The sequence below is a fragment of the Ornithorhynchus anatinus genome, chromosome 10, assembly GCF_004115215.2.
Source record: "Ornithorhynchus anatinus isolate Pmale09 chromosome 10, mOrnAna1.pri.v4, whole genome shotgun sequence".
Taxonomy (NCBI): Eukaryota; Metazoa; Chordata; class Mammalia; order Monotremata; family Ornithorhynchidae; genus Ornithorhynchus; species Ornithorhynchus anatinus.
In genome coordinates this window covers 53858820-53877741 of record NC_041737.1, presented here as the reverse complement: position 1 = coordinate 53877741, position 18922 = coordinate 53858820, and the positions used below count along the sequence as shown (strand labels likewise).

Sequence of the window (18922 nt, the reverse complement as noted above, 5' to 3'; positions counted from 1 at the left end):
ATGGCCCGAAGTTTCCAGGAAGAAGTGATCTGCCCCATCTGCCTGGACTACTTTTTCAGTCCCGTTTCTGTACCATGTGGACACATCTTCTGCCATCCCTGTATCGCCAAGTGGGCAAGGACCAGCCTAGAGGAGGTGTTTCCCTGCCCGGAATGCAGAAGTAACTCCCAGATGATAAGCCTCCGGGCCAACAGGAGGTTGGAGAAGCTGTCAGAGATCATTAGGCAGTACAGTCCCCACCTGGAGAGGAGCCTGAGAATGATGGATGGCCTCCAGAGGTTCAGGGGTAAGTGAATGGGCCTAAACACCAAGTGGGAGAAGGATGGAAAGCACCGTGGTCGAGTGGAAAGAGCCCAGGCCTGGGAGTCTCATCCCGGCTCCGTCATTTGTCTGCAGTGTGCACGTCACTTTCATTCATTCATTCACTCAATAGTATTTACTGAGCGCTTACTGTGTGCACAGCAGTGGACTAAGCTCTTGAAATGGACAACTGGGCAACCGATAGAGACCATCCCTGCCCAACGACGGGCTCACGGTCTAAACGGGGAAGAGAGACGGCAAAGCAAAACTGAATAAAACAAGACATCATCAAGATAAATAGAATCAAGGAGATGAGCAGGGGGCAAGGAGGGGAAGGGGGAAGAGCGGGGGCGGGGAGGGGAAGGGACGGGGAGCAGAGGGAAAGGGGGGGCTCAGTTAGGAGGAGGTGAGCTCACCGTGATTCCGTTTCCTCATCTATTAAATGGGGTGTCAATTCCTGTTCTCCCTCCTACTCAGACTGCTTTTTCTCCTCCTCCATCACCTCCTTCTTCTCGTTCTCCTTCTTTCTTTCTTCTCCTCTATCTTATTCTCCTCTACCTTTATTGTCCTCCATGATGGACTACTTACTCACTTCCCCCATTACAAGCGAGACATGGAGGTCCCGGGAGAATAAAAAAAATAATAATAATAATGTTGGTATTTGTTAAGTGCTTACTATGTGCAGACCACTGTTCTAAGTGCTGGGGGAGATACAGGGGAATCAGATTGTCCCACGTGAGGCTCACGGTCTTCATCCCCATTTTACAGATGAGGGAACCGAGGCCCAGAGAAGTGAAGTGACTTGCCCACAGTGACCCAGCTGACAAGCGGCAGAGCCGGCATACGAACCCATGACCTCTGACTCCCAAGCCCAGGCTCTTTCCAGGCTTTTGGGGGATCTGTGTGCCCATCCGCCTCCTTCCTTGGGACCACCCACTCCCCAGGCCAGAGATCCCAAACTAAGCCAGAAGCAGTGTGGAAAGAGTCAGGGGACCTGGGTTCCAATTCTGTTCTGCCAATTTCTCGCTGTGGGACCCAGTCACTTCACTTCTCTGTGCCTGTTTCCTCAACTGTAAAATGGGAACTCAATACCTGTTCTCCCTCCTACTTAGTCTGTGAGCCCCGTGCGTCATGAGGTCAAACTTATGAACGTGCATCTATCCCAGCGCGTAGAACAGAGCTTCCTTATTTGCCTGTATCCACCCCAGCCCTCAGTACAGTGCCTGGAACATAGTAAGCGTTTAACAAATACCACAGTTATGATTAGTCAGTCAGTTGCATTTTTTGAGTGCTCACTGTTTGCAGACCACTGTACTAAGCGCTTGGGAGAGTACAATGTAACAGTAAGCAGACACATTCCTTGCCCACAGCAGTTTACAGTCTAATGGAGGAGACAGACATTACTATAAATAATAGTAAGCGTTTAACAAACACCACAGTTAGTATTATTAGTCAATCAGTCTAATAATAATACAGCCTAATACAGTCTGAGGGGGAGGCAGACATGAATAGAATAAGTGAAATTATCATTAACAAACTATTAATGATCTTATGAACAAATTAATAATGATAATACTAAGCCCACTCAATCAGTCTAATAATAATACAGTCTGAGGGAGAGGCAGACATTAATAGAATAAGTGAAATTATCATTAACAAACTATTAATGATCATATGAACAAATTAACGATAATACTAAGCCCACCCTCCTTTCTCTGCAGTGGACATGACCCTAGACGTGGACACGGCGAATCCCTACCTGATCCTGTCCGAGGACCGGAGGAGCGTGAGGTGCGGGACCGTACCCTGGAACGTCCCCAACAACCCGGAGAGGTTTTACGATACCCCCTGTGTCCTGGGGGTCCCGAGCCTCACGTCCGGGGTCCACTACTGGGAGGTGGAGGTGGCCGGGAGGACCCAGTGGGACCTGGGGGTCTGCAGGGACTCTGTGAATCGGAAGGGCAAGATCGAACTGTCCCCCGCAGCCGGGTACTGGGTGTTGAGCCTGAGGGACGGGACCCAGTACTGGGCCTGTGGTGCCCACAGGATCAACCTCCACATGGTCCGGCCCCCGCTGCGGGTAGGGGTCTTCGTGGACGTGGAAGCCGGAGATGTCACCTTCTACAACCTCACCGACGGGACCTACGTCTACACGTTTGCCAACGGCTCCTTCCGGGGGCCTCTGCGCCCTTTCTTCTGTTCCGGGATAGAGAGGGAGAGCGAGGCAACCCTGAACATCTGTCCGGTGTAGGCCGGGGGCCTAGTCGAGCCACCCCTTCTTCGTCGTGATCCGGACGCCCCTCCAACACCCCGGTCGTCTGGGTCGGGATCAGACCCCGGGGGGGTGAGAGCCTCGCTCAGCAAGCGGCGCTGAGGGATGGGTCGGGTCCGTGGGGAACGAGAACAGTCCGTGTGACCCAAATTGGATCACAGTGTCAGAAGCAGCGTGGCCAAGGGGAAAGAACCCGGGCCTGGGAGGCAGGGGGCCTGGGTTCTAATCCTGTCCTGCCAGTTGTGCACTTGCTGGGTGACCTTGGGCAGTTTACTTCACCTCTCTGGGCCTCACTTTCATCAACTCTAAAATGGGGATTCAATGCTACCCATGTGGGACAGGGACTGTGTCCCACCTGATCAATTTGTTTCTTCCTCGGTGCCGAGGACAGTGCTTGACATATATCTTAAAACAGTATGGTAAACTTAATATTCTAAATAAGCTTAACCAATATTATAAAAAAGTCAGACCCCTCTGCCCTGATCTACTGGGGAGAGAGATAGGGAGTGTATACCTAGGGAAAAGAGGGAGATCGTTTAATTTCCTTTTTACATTCACTAAAGTTTCAGCACTTCCCTAAGCATAAGCCTAAATCATAAGCTAAAGCAGGACCCTCCATTCTGAAAGACTGCGTCTAACTCAAAATGTTGGGAATCAGAAACCATTTTCTCATCTCTCATCTGTTGAGTCAGAGAGGTTCTATAGAAGGGTAACTTTTACCTCATCGGGAGTAAAACGGTGGTTGTCCCTAGTGACCCTGCCTAATAATCAATCAATTCTTTGAGCACCCAACTGTGTGCAGAACACTGTACCAAGCACTTGGAAGGGTACAGTGGAATTCCCCTGATCTCAAGTTTACAATTTAGCAGGGTAGAATTGCAATAATTTTAATGGAAGGTGGTTATGTTTTAATAGTGGTACTTACTAAGTGCTTACTGTATGCAGACCACTTTATTAAACACTGGGAGAGAATACATAGGTGGGAATTAGACATATTATCTGTCCTTTGGGGTTCTTATAGTCTGAATCTTGATTAATTCTTACATAAGTTGAATTCTACAAGTATGCAACTAAGGGCTATGGGTGGTTGAGAGAGCTCAGAGGCAGAGGGGAAAATTAATTGGAGTAGATTTTCTGAAGGAAACATCATTTTGGAAAGGTTTTGAAAAGAAGTGTCATGACCAAATGGAAAGAACAGGGGCCTGGGTTTTAATCCAGGCTCCCTTACTTGCCGGCTGTGTGACTTTGAAAGCATTTATCTGCTCTGTGCCTCACTTTCCTCAGCTGTAAAATGGGGATTCAATATCTTTCTCCCTCCCACTGTATCTCCCGCAGCGCTTAGAACAGTGCTATGCACATTGTAAGCGCTTAACAAATACCAACATCATTATCATTATTACTGTACTGGACGATTTACCATCCTGTCTCTGTTCCGTTTCCCCATATTGTACTAGGCAATTGACCATCCTGTCTCCATTCTATCACCTTCCAATATTGTGCTAGACAGCCTGTCTCCATTTAATCTCTTTCCTGTGGTAATCAATCAGTTAAATTTGGGTAAGGATGTGACAATTACATTACTTATAAGGACCACTCCTAAGAACTGGTTCTGAATGGAGGTTGGAGTTCCGGGCAACAAGGGGATTGGGTGGGATTTGGGGATTTGGGGATTTGGGGATTTGGGGTGCACACTGGAAGAATTGCGGTCGCGTGGAATGCGGAAATGATTGCAAATAAAGGTAGCGGGTTGGGGACGGCTCGGGGCTGTTCGTCCCTTGTACCTCCCTGGAGTGAACAGGGGGCAGCCTCTTTCCGGCCTTTCCTGCTCTCTGGGCTCGCTGTCTTGAGTCTGTTCATTTCTACACCAAGGTCATGAAACCCTCTCATGTCACTGCGAGATCAGAGTCGTTTCTCTGACAAAAATCCGTAACATTACTAAGCGCTAGGAATGGACAATGGGTAACAGAGAGAGCCCATCCCTGCCCAACGACGGGCTCCCAATCTAAACGGGGGAGGCGGACAGCAAAGCAAAACAAGTAGGCAGGCGGCAATACCATGAGATAAACGAATGCATGCTCTGCATGCAGTAAGCGCTCAATAAATTGTTAATGAGGTGTCAATCCCCTTGATTTTATTTATTGTGATTAAGTTGTCTTGTTTTTTGTCCATCTGTCTCCCCCTATTAGACTGTGAGCCCGTCATGGGGCAGGGACCGTCTCTCTCTGTTGCCGAATTGTCCATTCCAAGCGCTTAGTCCAGTGCTCTGCACATAGGAAGTGCTCAATAAATACCATTTATGAATGAATGAACCCGGGGGTGGGAGGGGCCCTTCGGTCCCATTGTCCATTCCAAGCGTTTAGTCCAGTGCTCTGCACATAGGCAGCGCTCAGTAAATATTATTGAATGAATGAATGTAAGGCCGTCATCGGGCAGGGATGATCTCTCTCTGTTGCCCAGTTGTCCATTCCAAGCGCTTAGTCCAGTGCTCTGCACATAGGAAGCGCTCAATCAATACTATTGAATACTATTGAATGAATACTATTGAATAAATACTATTGAATGAATGAATAGTACAGAATGAACGAACGAATGAATGAAGGGATTAGACTGTGCGCCCGTCAATGGGCAGGGACCGTCTCTGTTGCCTAGAGAAACAGCGTGGCGCAGTGGAAAGAGCACGGGCTTTGGAGTCAGGGCTCATGAGTTCGAATCCCAGCTCTGCCACTTGTCAGCTGTGTGACTGTGGGCAAGTCACTTCACTTCTCTGGGCCTCAGTTCCCTCATCTGTAAAATGGGGATTAAGTGTGAGCCCCACGTGGGACAACCTGATTCCCCTGTGTTTACCCCAGCGCTTAGAACAGTGCTCGGCACATAGTAAGCGCTTAACAAATACCAACGTTATTATTATTATTAATTGTGCGTTCCAAGCGCTTAGCCCAGTGCTCTGCACCTAGGCAGCGCTCAGTAAATATTATTGAATGAATGAATGAAGGGATGAGTGAATGAGTGGAGGTGGGGCGCATGCGCACAGGGGGGAGCTTCTGCCCCGCGGCTCCGGAGCGGCCCGAGGGTCGGGGAGCTCGGCTGTCACCGCCTCCTGGAAGCCCTCCTGCCTCCGTGAGCCCCCCGCCGCAGCGACCCGGCTCTGGGGGCGGGGTTGGGGGGGAAATGTTGGAGGCGGTGTCCGCCCAGGGCAGCCACAAAGATGGAGGATCATTCCATCGTATTTATGGAGCGCTGACGATGTGCAGAGCACTACCCTAAGCGCTGGGAACGGACAATTCGGCAACAGAGACCCTCCTCGCCCCCCAACGAGCTCATATTATATATATGGTATTATATGTTATTAATCAGGGTGGGCACAGGGCAGGTCCCAAATAATAATAATGTTGGTATTTGTTAAGCGCTTACTATGTGCCGAGCACTGTTCTAAGCGCTGGGGGAGATACAGCGGCGGAAAGAGCCCGGGCTTGGGAGTCAGAGGTCATGGGTTCGAATTCCGGCTCTGCCACTTTTCATTCAATAGTATTTATTGAGCGCTTACTATGTGCAGAGCACTGTGCTAAGCGCTTGGGATGAACAAGTCGGCAACAGATAGAGACGGTCCCTGCCGTTTGACGGGCTTACGGTCTAATCGGGGGAGACGGACAGACGAGAACGATGGCACTAAACAGCGTCGAGGGGAAGAACATCTCGTAAAAACCGATGGCAACTAAATAGAATCGAGGCGATGTACAATTCATTAACAAAATAAATAGGGTAATGAAAATATATACTGTTGAGCGGACGGGTACAGTGCTGTGGGGATGGGAAGGGAGAGGTGGAGGAGCAGAGGGAAAAGGGGAAAATGAGGCTTTAGCTGCGGAGAGGTAAAGGGGGGATGGCAGAGGGAGTAGAGGGGGAAGAGGAGCTCAGTCTGGGAAGGCCTCTTGGAGGAGGTGATTTTTAAGTAAGGTTTTGAAGAGGGAAAGAGAATCAGTTTGGCGGAGGTGAGGAGGGAGGGCGTTCCGGGACCGCGGGAGGACGCGACCCGGGGGTCGACGGCGGGATGGGCGAGACCGAGGGACGGCGAGGAGGTGGGCGGCGGAGGAGCGGAGCGTGCGGGGTGGGCGGTAGAAAGAGAGAAGGGAGGAGAGGTAGGAAGGGGCAAGGTGACGGAGAGCCTCGAAGCCTAGAGTGAGGAGTTTTTGTCTGGAGCGGAGGTCGATAGGCAACCACTGGAGTTGTTTAAGAAGGGGAGTGACATGCCCAGATCGTTTCTGCGGGAAGATGAGCCGGGCAGCGGAGTGAAGAATAGACCGGAGCGGGGCGAGAGAGGTGTCAGCTGGGTGGCTGTGGGCAAGTCACTTCACTTCTCTGGGCCTCAGTTCCCTCATCTGGAAAATGGGGATGAAGACTGTGAGCCTCATGTGGGACCACCTGATGACCCTGTATCTCCCCCAGCGCTTAGAACAGTGCCCTGCACATAGTAAGCGCTTAACCAATACCAACATTATTATTACTCTGTGGGACCACCTCATCACCTTGTATCGCCCCCAGCGCTTAGAACAGTGCTTGGCACATAATAAGCGCTTAACAAATGCCATCATTATCATTGTTCTTAAATGCCATGGAGTAACTTCCGGGGTTGGGAGAGGCGAGCCCAGGTAGGGCGGAAGTCCTGGCGACCTGGAGGGCGGAAGCCGGAAGTGGAGCGCTTCCGGCTGCGTTCCGCCTGGGCGCGCTGCCCGGGGGCTTCTGGGAAATGTAGTTTGGAGGCGCCCCCCTTTGCGCCTGCGCAGTAGAGCCGCCTCGAGAAGCCCGAGGGCTCGCGGGGGGGAATAGGGAGGGGCAGCCAATTGGAATAATAATAATAATAATGTTGGTATTTGTTAAGCCCTTACTATGTGCAGAACACTGTTCTAAGCGCTGGGGGAGATACAGGGTCATCAGGTGGTCCCACATGAGGCTCACAGTCTTCATTCCCATTTTACAGATGAGGGAACTGAGGCCCAGAGAAGTTCAGTGACTTGCCCACAGTCCCACAGCTGACAAGGGGCAGAGCCGGGATTCGAACCCATGACCTCTGACTCCCAAGCCCGGGCTCTTTCCACCGAGCCACGCTGCTTCTCTAGGAACCTGGACACGCCAAGTTCTGTCGCTATGGCAACTGCACAAGCCCGGCTACATTCCCGCCCCCTTAGCTAATAAGAGTAATGATGGTATTTGTTACCATGTGCCAAGCACTGTTCTAAGCACTGGGGTAGATCCCAGCAAATCAGGTTGGCCACGGTCCCTGTTCCACAGGGGGCTCCCAGTCTTAATCCCCATTTTGCAGATGGAGGTAATTGAGGCCCAGAGCAGCAAAGTGACTTCTCCAAGGTCACACAGCAGACAAGTGACAGAGCTGGGAATAATAATAGTAATGATAATGTTGGTATTTGTGAAGCACTTACTATGTGCCGAGCACTGTTCCAAGCGCTGGGGTAGGTTCAAGGTAATCAGGTTGTCCCACGTAGGGCTGTCTTCACCCCCATTTTACAGATGAGGGAACTGAGGCATAGAGAAGTGAAGCGATTTGCCCACGGTCACACAGCTGACAAGCGGCAGAGCCGGGATTAGAACCCATGTCCTCGAACTCCCAAGCCCAGGCTCTTTCCACTGAGCTACGCTGCTTCTCACCCAGGTCCTTCTGAGTCCAATGTCTGTGCCCTATCGGTTGGGCCGTGCTCCTTCCCAGATGTAAGGAAATTGGGTGCCCGCCAGGAGTTCATTCATTCATTCATCCAATAGTATTTATTGAGTGCTTACTATGTGCAGAGCACTGTACTGAGCGCTTGGAATGTACAAATCGGTAACAGATACAGTCCCTGTCGTCACTAGCAACTCCAAGAGAAAACTCCCCTTTTCCACTGGGTCCAGATCTGGCAGGCTGAGAAAAAGGAGAGTTGTGAAGAAGTCTGGAGAGCTGGTTTAAGGGATTGGAAGACTCTTTAGGGCTGGAAAGATCTAGGGGTGTTTATAGCACTTAATCGAAGCTGTAATGATCCTTGTTATTTATTGGGCAGGTTTGAGAAGGTGTTAGCAGAGTCACTGGAGAGCGCTTTGCATCCCTTGATCCAGGTTTTGGAGACACAGATGGAATGTCCAAGGATGAATCTGGGGGAGGACGTCCCCCAAGGACACAGACGTGTCTCACCGGGGAGCGGCTCTGTACCGAAAAGTGCCCCCCCACTCAACAAGACCCTCGAACAACTTCAGGAGCCCTCACCTCCTGTGGCTGAGAACAGAAAGACTCCAAGAGGAGCAGATCCCGGGGTTGCCAGAGCACTTTTGAACCCTCCTGCCCGGCCCGGAGACATGGGAACCCGGGGGCGGATGAAGCACTTGAAAGGAGGCGAGGCGGTAGCTCTGCCGGAGGATGCGACCCAAATTAAGCAGGAGAAAGGTGAGGGACAGCTGACCGAGGGAGGAGAGTAGCGACTTCCTCAGGGGATCGGAGAGCGTGGTCAGCAGAGGAGTCCCGAGTACCCAAGAGAGAGATTCATGACACGATTCCGAAGATTAGAAAGCCACCTTAAAGGCCCATCTTTCTCTCTTCTTAGTTTTGGATGTTCTCTGGATTCCTGGCCTGCCTCATCGGGGGAGCAAGAATGACTTAGGGGAAGCATCCTCCCTTCTTCCAGATGGGTCTCAGGTGAGCAAGGGTCTCTTTGCCCCCCACGCCCCTCCAACTCCCCCAAATATGAGACATCCCCGTCCTTGCTCTGTCCCATTGCACTTAGATACCGCATCCCAGGGCAGTGGAATGGAAAGGCGTCACTGGCATTTCATCCGGCTACTTTGCTGCCTTCCGTTCAATCAGTGCTACTTACGGAGCGCTTACTGTGTGCAGAGCACTGGACTGAGCACTTGGAAAAGTACAATATGACTGAGTCGATAGAATCCTCTCCTGCTGTAGACCGTAAGCTCACTGTGGGCAGGGAATACGTCTACCAACTCTGTTCTGTTGTTATATTGTACCCTCCCAAGTGCTTAGTACAGTGCGCTGCACACAGTAAGCGCTCAATAAATGACTGATTGATTGCCCACAAGAAGCTTACAGTCTACAGGGAGAGGTCGGTCAATAGACTAGGATTAGAGGAAATGGTAGAGTAGACCGGCATTCCCAAAAGGCTGGGATCTGCCCAACCAACAGGTAATAATAATCGTAATTGGGTTGGACACAGTCCCTTTCCCACATAGGACTCACTCTCTTACCCCCCATTTTACAGATGAGGAAATTGAGGCCCAGAGAAGTGAAGTGACTTGGCCAAGGTCACACAGCAGACAAGTGGCAGAGCTGGGATTAGAACCCAGGTCCTTCTGACTCCCAGCCCTGTGCTGTATCCACCGGGCCACACTGCTTCTCCCCCTCCATTCCAGCCTCCATTTCTTCTGCTCGCTCTTTCTCTTCCGTCACTGACGGGTGGGCGGACCTGTTGTTTCAGCCGGTGCTGTTTGAAGATGTAGCTGTGTCTTTTTCCCGGGAGGAGTGGGAGTGTTTGGATCCCTCTCAGAAGGTCCTCTACCAGGACGTCATGGGGGAAAACTACAGGAATGTGGTGCTTCTGGGTAAGGAGCTGGGCCAGCCTGGGTTTCTGGGGTGCTTCCCAGGATCAGTCAGTCTATCGGTGGTATCTACTGAGCGTTTACTACGTGCAGAGCACTGTACTAAGCACTTGGGAGAGTCCAGTACGACAGAATTAACAGCCGCCTCGGATCTACCCAATCGTCAATCGTATTTATCGAGCGCTTACTCTGTGCAGAGCACTGTACTAACCGCTCGTTTCTCACCCTATATCTCTCCCACCGCTTAGGACAGTGCCTAGCACATAATAAGCACTTAACAAATACCACTTCTGTTATAGTGCAGTCATCCCGGTTAGACCGCAAGCCCGTCATTGGGCAGGGATTGTCTCTACCTGTTGCCGAATTGTACATTCCAAGCGCTTAGTACAGTGCTCTGCACATAGCAAGCGCCCAATAAATACTGTTGAATGAATCTCCCTTCTTTCCTTTCCCCCGATAGGAATTCCATGTCCTGAAGTGGATCTGAAGACCTGGATAGAGTTCAGTGAAGAGCCAGGTGGCCCCAACCTCCCCACGGTCGAGGAAGGGGAGAATGCGAGAACAGCCCCAACAGGTGAGAACCACACTTAGTCACCCTGGTTACCCTTGGCTGGCCATCACTGGGTCTCTGTCCCCCCAACCCTCTCCAGAGCCCAGTGGGTGCCTGGATTTGGTATTTCTTTCCCAAGTTTTCCCCCTGTGGCATTAGAAGGGAGGGGAGTTGTTCCCATACTCCCTCTGGGAGGAAAGTGTTAGAAAGCCTTTCAATCAATCCATCCATCAACAAACATTCCCAGACTTCAGGGAGGAGGCACATTCTACATATTTCAGTCACTCAGCCACAGTACAGAGTACTGTACTAAGCGCTTAGGGGAGTACAATATAATGATAGAAGAGATGCATTCCCTGCCCACAACAAGCTTACTGTCTAGAAGGGCAGACTGACATTCAGTGAAATAAATTACAGAACCATTATGGTCCTGAACGGAACTCAAATCTGCAAGGCCACAGCGCTCCCCGACTGTGGAACCCTTTTGACATCCGTCCTCCTACGGGTCTTCCCAAATAACTTTTTCTTCCCCCCACGTCATAGCCTCCATCTTTTCTACCGTACTCTTCCAACGGCTCGATAAATACTACTGACTGATTGATCGATCTCATTTTTTCCTGCAGGAAATCCAAGGGAGAGTCGTGACAAAATTCCTCAGGGTGAGGAATCTGTAGGGATGCCCTCCAAACAGTGCCAAGGAGAGGCACCTGCTCAAGACCACCCCGGGGGAATCCGGGAGGATGAGCCAGACCCGAGCAGGAAGAAGTCGGGCCTTCCTTCCTTCCTTGAAAGCCCTCGGGGAGACACGTCGGGGCATGGAGGCGAAACGAGGATCCACCGGAGGGTCTGCCTCGACAGTCAGCAGAAAGACCCCCAGGGAGGGAGCCCCCGCAAGTATGGAGAGAGTGGGAAAGGCTTCAGCCAGAAATCAGACCTCCACCTCCACCTGAGGAACCACAAGAGAGAAAAGCCCTTCAAATGCCCCAAACCTGGGAAAGGCTTCAGTCGGAGCGCAAAGCTTCCTAAACGTCAGCTCACCCGCTCGGAAGAGAAGCCTTTTCCCCACGATTCTGGCAAAAGTTGCTCTCAGAAACCCAAACTCATCCTCCACCAAGGGACTCACGCGGGAGAGAAATCGTACAGGGGTGAATGCAGAAGCAGCTTCCATCAGAAATCAAACCTCACCCTGCAGGGAAGGCCTCACGTGGCAGAGAAACTCTACAAGTGCCCCAGGTGTGGAAAAGGATTCAGTCAGAGCTGCAACCTGTCCATGCACCAGAGAATCCACAAAGGAGAGCGGTCCTATCCATGTCACTGTGGGAAAAGCTTCAACCAGAAATTAAAGCTAATCCAACACCAGAGGATTCACACAGGAGAGAGACGGTACAAATGCCCTGACTGTGGCAGGGTCTTCTGTCGAAAATCCAAACTTGTTCAGCACCAGAGGAAGCATACGGAAGAGAAGCCCTGCAAGAGAAGACCTGAGTGCAGAAAGGGATTTAAAGAGGAAGGTAACCTGGTTCAGCACCGGAGGACTCACGTGGGAGAGAAACCTAACAAACGCCCCAGGTGTGGGAGAGACTTCAGCCATAACTCCAACTCCTCCAAACATCAGTGTGACCACACTGGAGAGAAACCTCACAAATGCCCCAGGTGTGGGGAAGGTTTCAGCCAGACCTCCAACCTCTCCGAACATCAGTGCATCAACACTGGAGAGAAACCTTACAAATGTCCCAGCTGTGGGAAAGCCTTCAGTTACGGCTCCAACCTCTCTAAACATCAGTGCATCCACACTGGAGAGAAACCTTACAAATGCCCCAGGTGTGGGAAAGACTTCAGCCATAATTCCGACCTCTCCAAACATCAGTGTGCCCACAGTGGAGAGAAACGTCACAAATGCCCCAGGTTTGGAGAAGGCTTTAGCCAGACCTCCAACCTCTCCAAGCATCAATGCATCGACACTGGAGAGAAACCTTTCAAATGTCCCAGGTGTGGAGAAGCCTTCAGTTGCGGCTCCAACCTCTCCGAACATCAGTGCGTCGACCCTGGAGAGAAACCTTACAAATGTCCCAGCTGCGGGGAAGGCTTCAGCCATAACTCCGACCTCTCCAAACATCAGTGTGCCCACATTGGAGAGAAACCTCACAAATGCCCCACGTGTGGGAAAGGTTTCAGCGAGACCTTCAAACTCTCCACACATCAGTGCGTCCACACTGGAGAGAAACCTTATAAATGTCACAGGTGTGGGGAAGGCTTCAGCTGTAGCTCCAACCTCTCCAAGCATCAATGCATCCACACTGGAGGGAAACCTTATAAATGTCCCAGGTGCGGGGAAGGTTTCAGCCACAGCTCCAACCTCTCCAAACATCAGTGCAGCGACACTGGAGAGAAATCTTACAAATGTCCCAGGTGTGGGGAAGCCTTCAGTTGCGGCTCCAACCTCTCCGAACATCAGTGCGTCGACCCTGGAGAGAAGCCTTACAAATGTCCCAGCTGCGGGGAAGGCTTCAGCCACAACTCCAACCTCTCCAAACATCAGTGCAGCGACACTGGAGAGAAACCTTACAAATGTCCCAGGTGTGGGGAAGCCTTCAGTTGCGGCTCCAACCTCTCCGAACACCAGTGCATGGACACTGGAGAGAAACCTTACAAATGTCCCAGGTGTGGGGAAGGCTTCGGCCATAATTCCGACCTCTCCAAACACCAGTGCGTCCACACTGGAGAGAAACCTTTCAAATGTCCCAGGTGTGGGGAAGCCTTCGGTTGCGGCTCCAACCTCTCCGAACATCAGTGCGTCGACCCTGGAGAGAAACCTTACAAATGTCCCAGCTGCGGGGAAGGCTTCAGCCATAACTCCAACCTCTCCAAACATCAGTGCAGCGACACTGGAGAGAAATCTTACAAATGTCCCAGGTGGGGGGAAGCCTTCAGTTGCGGCTCCAACCTCTCCGAACACCAGTGCATGGACACTGGAGAAAAACCTTACAAATGTCCCAGGTGTGGGGAAGGCTTCGGCCATAATTCCGACCTCTCCAAACACCAGTGCGTCCACAGTGGAGAGAAACGTCACAAATGCCCCAGGTTTGGAGAAGGCTTTAGCCAGACCTCCAACCTCTCCAAGCATCAATGCATCGACACTGGAGAGAAACCTTTCAAATGTCCCAGGTGTGGAGAAGCCTTCAGTTGCGGCTCCAACCTCTCCGAACATCAGTGCGTCGACCCTGGAGAGAAACCTTACAAATGTCCCAGCTGCGGGGAAGGCTTCAGCCATAACTCCGACCTCTCCAAACATCAGTGTGCCCACATTGGAGAGGAACCTCACAAATGCCCCACGTGTGGGAAAGGTTTCAGCGAGACCTTCAAACTCTCCACACATCAGTGCGTCCACACTGGAGAGAAACCTTATAAATGTCACAGGTGTGGGGAAGGCTTCAGCTGTAGCTCCAACCTCTCCAAGCATCAATGCATCCACACTGGAGGGAAACCTTATAAATGTCCCAGGTGCGGGGAAGGTTTCAGCCACAGCTCCAACCTCTCCAAACATCAGTGCAGCGACACTGGAGAGAAATCTTACAAATGTCCCAGGTGTGGGGAAGGCTTCAGTTGCGGCTCCAACCTCTCCGAACATCAGTGCGTCGACCCTGGAGAGAAGCCTTACAAATGTCCCAGCTGCGGGGAAGGCTTCGGCCATAACTCCAACCTCTCCAAACATCAGTGCAGCGACACTGGAGAGAAACCTTACAAATGTCCCAGGTGTGGGGAAGCCTTCAGTTGCGGCTCCAACCTCTCCGAACATCAGTGTGTCGACCCTGGAGAGAAGCCTTACAAATGTCCCAGCTGCGGGGAAGGCTTCAGCCATAACTCCAACCTCTCCAAACATCAGTGTGCCCACAATGGAGAGAAACCTCACAAATGCCCCACGTGTGGGAAAGGTTTCAGCCAGACCTCCAAACTCTCCACACATCAGTGCGTCCACACTGGAGAGAAACCTTACAAATGTCACAGGTGTGGGGAAGGCTTCAGCTGTAGCTCCAACCTCTCCAAGCATCAATGCATCCACACTGGAGGGAAACCTTACAAATGTCCCAGGGGCGGGGAAGTTTTCAGCCACAGCTCCAACCTCTCCAAACATCAGTGCAGCGACACTGGAGAGAAATCTTACAAATGTCCCAGGTGTGGGGAAGGCTTCGGTTGCGGCTCCAACCTCTCCGAACATCAGTGCGTCGACCCTGGAGAGAAGCCTTACAAATGTCCCAGCTGCGGGGAAGGCTTCAGCCATAACTCCAACCTCTCCAAACATCAGTGCAGCGACACTGGAGAGAAATCTTACAAATGTCCCAGGTGCGGGGAAGCCTTCAGTTGCGGCTCCAACCTCTCCGAACACCAGTGCATGGACACTGGAGAGAAACCTTACAAATGTCCCAGGTGTGGGGAAGGCTTCGGCCATAATTCCGACCTCTCCAAACACCAGTGCGTCCACACTGGAGAGAAACCTTTCAAATGTCCCAGGTGTGGGGAAGCCTTCGGTTGCGGCTCCAACCTCTCCGAACATCAGTGCGTCGACCCTGGAGAGAAACCTTACAAATGTCCCAGCTGCGGGGAAGGCTTCAGCCATAACTCCAACCTCTCCAAACATCAGTGCAGCGACACTGGAGAGAAATCTTACAAATGTCCCAGGTGCGGGGAAGCCTTCAGTTGCGGCTCCAACCTCTCCGAACACCAGTGCATGGACACTGGAGAAAAACCTTACAAATGTCCCAGGTGTGGGGAAGGCTTCGGCCATAATTCCGACCTCTCCAAACACCAGTGCGTCCACAGTGGAGAGAAACGTCACAAATGCCCCAGGTTTGGAGAAGGCTTTAGCCAGACCTCCAACCTCTCCAAGCATCAATGCATCGACACTGGAGAGAAACCTTTCAAATGTCCCAGGTGTGGAGAAGCCTTCAGTTGCGGCTCCAACCTCTCCGAACATCAGTGCGTCGACCCTGGAGAGAAACCTTACAAATGTCCCAGCTGCGGGGAAGGCTTCAGCCATAACTCCGACCTCTCCAAACATCAGTGTGCCCACATTGGAGAGGAACCTCACAAATGCCCCACGTGTGGGAAAGGTTTCAGCAAGACCTCCAAACTCTCCACACATCAGTGCGTCCACACTGGAGAGAAACCTTATAAATGTCACAGGTGTGGGGAAGGCTTCAGTTGTAGCTCCAACCTCTCCAAGCATCAATGCATCCACACTGCAGGGAAACCTTATAAATGTCCCAGGTGCGGGGAAGGTTTCAGCCACAGCTCCAACCTCTCCAAACATCAGTGCAGCGACACTGGAGAGAAATCTTACAAATGTCCCAGGTGTGGGGAAGCCTTCAGTTGCGGCTCCAACCTCTCCGAACATCAGTGCGTCGACCCTGGAGAGAAGCCTTACAAATGTCCCAGCTGCGGGGAAGGCTTCGGCCATAACTCCAACCTCTCCAAACATCAGTGCAGCGACACTGGAGAGAAACCTTACAAATGTCCCAGGTGTGGGGAAGCCTTCAGTTGCGGCTCCAACCTCTCCGAACATCAGTGTGTCGACCCTGGAGAGAAGCCTTACAAATGTCCCAGCTGCGGGGAAGGCTTCAGCCATAACTCCAACCTCTCCAAACATCAGTGTGCCCACAATGGAGAGAAACCTCACAAATGCCCCACGTGTGGGAAAGGTTTCAGCCAGACCTCCAAACTCTCCACACATCAGTGCGTCCACACTGGAGAGAAACCTTACAAATGTCACAGGTGTGGGGAAGGCTTCAGCTGTAGCTCCAACCTCTCCAAGCATCAATGCATCCACACTGGAGGGAAACCTTACAAATGTCCCAGGGGCGGGGAAGGTTTCAGCCACAGCTCCAACCTCTCCAAACATCAGTGCAGCGACACTGGAGAGAAATCTTACAAATGTCCCAGGTGTGGGGAAGGCTTCGGTTGCGGCTCCAACCTCTCCGAACATCAGTGCGTCGACCCTGGAGAGAAACCTTACAAATGTCCCAGCTGCGGGGAAGGCTTCAGCCATAACTCCAACCTCTCCAAACATCAGTGCAGCGACACTGGAGAGAAATCTTACAAATGTCCCAGGTGGGGGGAAGCCTTCAGTTGCGGCTCCAACCTCTCCGAACACCAGTGCATGGACACTGGAGAAAAACCTTACAAATGTCCCAGGTGTGGGGAAGGCTTCGGCCATAATTCCGACCTCTCCAAACACCAGTGCGTCCACACTGGAGAGAAACCTTTCAAATGTCCCAGGTGTGGGGAAGCCTTCGGTTGCGGCTCCAACCTCTCCGAACATCAGTGCGTCGACCCTGGAGAGAAACCTTACAAATGTCCCAGCTGCGGGGAAGGCTTCAGCCATAACTCCGACCTCTCCAAACATCAGTGTGCCCACATTGGAGAGAAACCTCACAAATGCCCCAGGTGTGGGAAAGGTTTCAGCCAGACCTCCAAACTCTCCACACATCAGTGCATCCACACTGGAGAGAAACCTTACAAATGTCACAGGTGTGGGGAAGGCTTCAGCTGTAGCTCCAACCTCTCCAAGCATCAATGCATCCACACTGGAGGGAAACCTTACAAATGTCCCAGGGGCGGGGAAGGTTTCAGCCACAGCTCCAACCTCTCCAAACATCAGTGCAGCGACACTGGAGAGAAACCTTACAAATGTCCCAGGTGTGGGGAAGCCTTCAGTTGCGGCTCCAACCTCTCCGAACATCAGTGCGTCGACCCTGGAGAGAAACCTTACAAATGTCCCAGCTGTGGGGAAGGCTTCAGCCATAACTCCAGCCTCTCCAAACATCAGTGTGCCCACATTGGAGAGAAACCTCACAAATGCCCCACGTGTGGGAAAGGTTTCAGCGAGACCTTCAAACTCTCCACACATCAGTGCGTCCGCACTGGAGAGAAACCTTATAAATGTCACAGGTGTGGGGAAGGCTTCAGCTGTAGCTCCAACCTCTCCAAGCATCAATGCATCCACACTGGAGGGAAACCTTATAAATGTCCCAGGTGTGGGGAAGGTTTCAGCCACAGCTCCAACCTCTCCAAACATCAGTGCATCGACACTGGGGAGAAACCTTACAAATGTCCCACGTGTGGGGAAGGCTTCAGCCAGACTTCCAACCTCTCCGAACATCAGTCCGTCGACACTGGCGAGAAACCTTACAAATGCCCCAGGTGTGGGAAAGACTTCAGCCATAATTCCGACCTCTCCAAATATCAGTGTGCCCACAGTGGAGAGAAACGTCACAAATGCCCCAGGTTTGGGGAAGGCTTTAGCCAGACCTCCAACCTCTCCAAGCATCAATGCATCGACACTGGAGAGAAACCTTATAAATGTCCCAGCTGTGGGGAAGGTTTCAGCTATAGCTCTGACCTCTCTAAGCATCAGTGCGTCCGCACTGGAGAGAAACCTCACAAATGCCCCAGGTGTGGGGAACAATTCAGCCATAGCTCTAACCTCTCCAAACATCAGTGGGTCCACCATGGAGAGAAACCTTACAAATGCCCCAGGTGTGGGAAAGGTTTCAACCAGAGCTCCAACCTCTCCAAACATCAGTGCGTCCACCATGGAGAGAAACCTTACAAATGCTCCAGGTGTGGGAAAGGTTTCAACCAGAGCTCCAACCTCTCCAAGCACCCGTGCATCCATACTGGAGAGAATTTACAAATCCCCCAAATGCCAGAGCCCAAATCTAACCCCCAGAGGAACCACACAGTGGAGGGACCCTGACGATGCGTTGTCAGAAGGATTTTATGCGACTGACCTTTAGAGACACCAAAGGATCCACACAGGAGAGGAAACCTAATACCAGAAGGCTTTATTTTTAGGGGAGGCATTGTATTCTCTCCGGAATGAAGCTGAGACTCCTCTGAGTCCATTTGGGCTAGGCCTCTTACTCCAAAATAATTCGATGCCTAGACTTCTTGGGAATGTGTCTTCGGTAACGATTTGGGGGGTGGGAGGTAATTGTCGGTGGCGAGATAGATGAGATCGAGGTATCGAGGTATAGAGACGAGCTTTTGGGGCTGGTGGGGCGATAGCATCAGAGAGGAGAAAGGGTAAGACAGCCAAGTATGGTTAAAAAAGAGGGAGGAGAGAGAGGTAGAGAAATAGTGTGAGTTTACCCACTGTAGAGCACGGGCCTGGGAGTTAGAAGGCATATGTGTATATATATATATATATCTGT

The 18922-nt window shown here is 51.6% G+C and overlaps 2 protein-coding genes across 2 annotated transcripts; both read left to right on the top strand.

Moving 5' to 3' along the window:
- LOC100077608 (E3 ubiquitin-protein ligase TRIM11-like) lies at positions 1-2551 on the top strand. Its single transcript, XM_029072904.1, has 2 exons — positions 1-286; positions 2022-2551. The coding sequence occupies exons 1-2, from the start codon at positions 1-3 to the stop codon at positions 2549-2551; spliced, it is 816 nt and encodes a 271-aa protein (XP_028928737.1).
- A 3276-nt stretch (positions 2552-5827) lies between these two features.
- LOC100089426 lies at positions 5828-18856 on the top strand. Its single transcript, XM_029073375.1, has 6 exons — positions 5828-5905; positions 8620-8999; positions 9157-9248; positions 10042-10165; positions 10623-10736; positions 11336-18856. The coding sequence occupies exons 2-6, from the start codon at positions 8690-8692 to the stop codon at positions 18463-18465; spliced, it is 7770 nt and encodes a 2589-aa protein (XP_028929208.1). The 5' UTR covers positions 5828-5905; positions 8620-8689; the 3' UTR covers positions 18466-18856.
- The last annotated feature ends 66 nt before the right edge of the window (positions 18857-18922 follow it).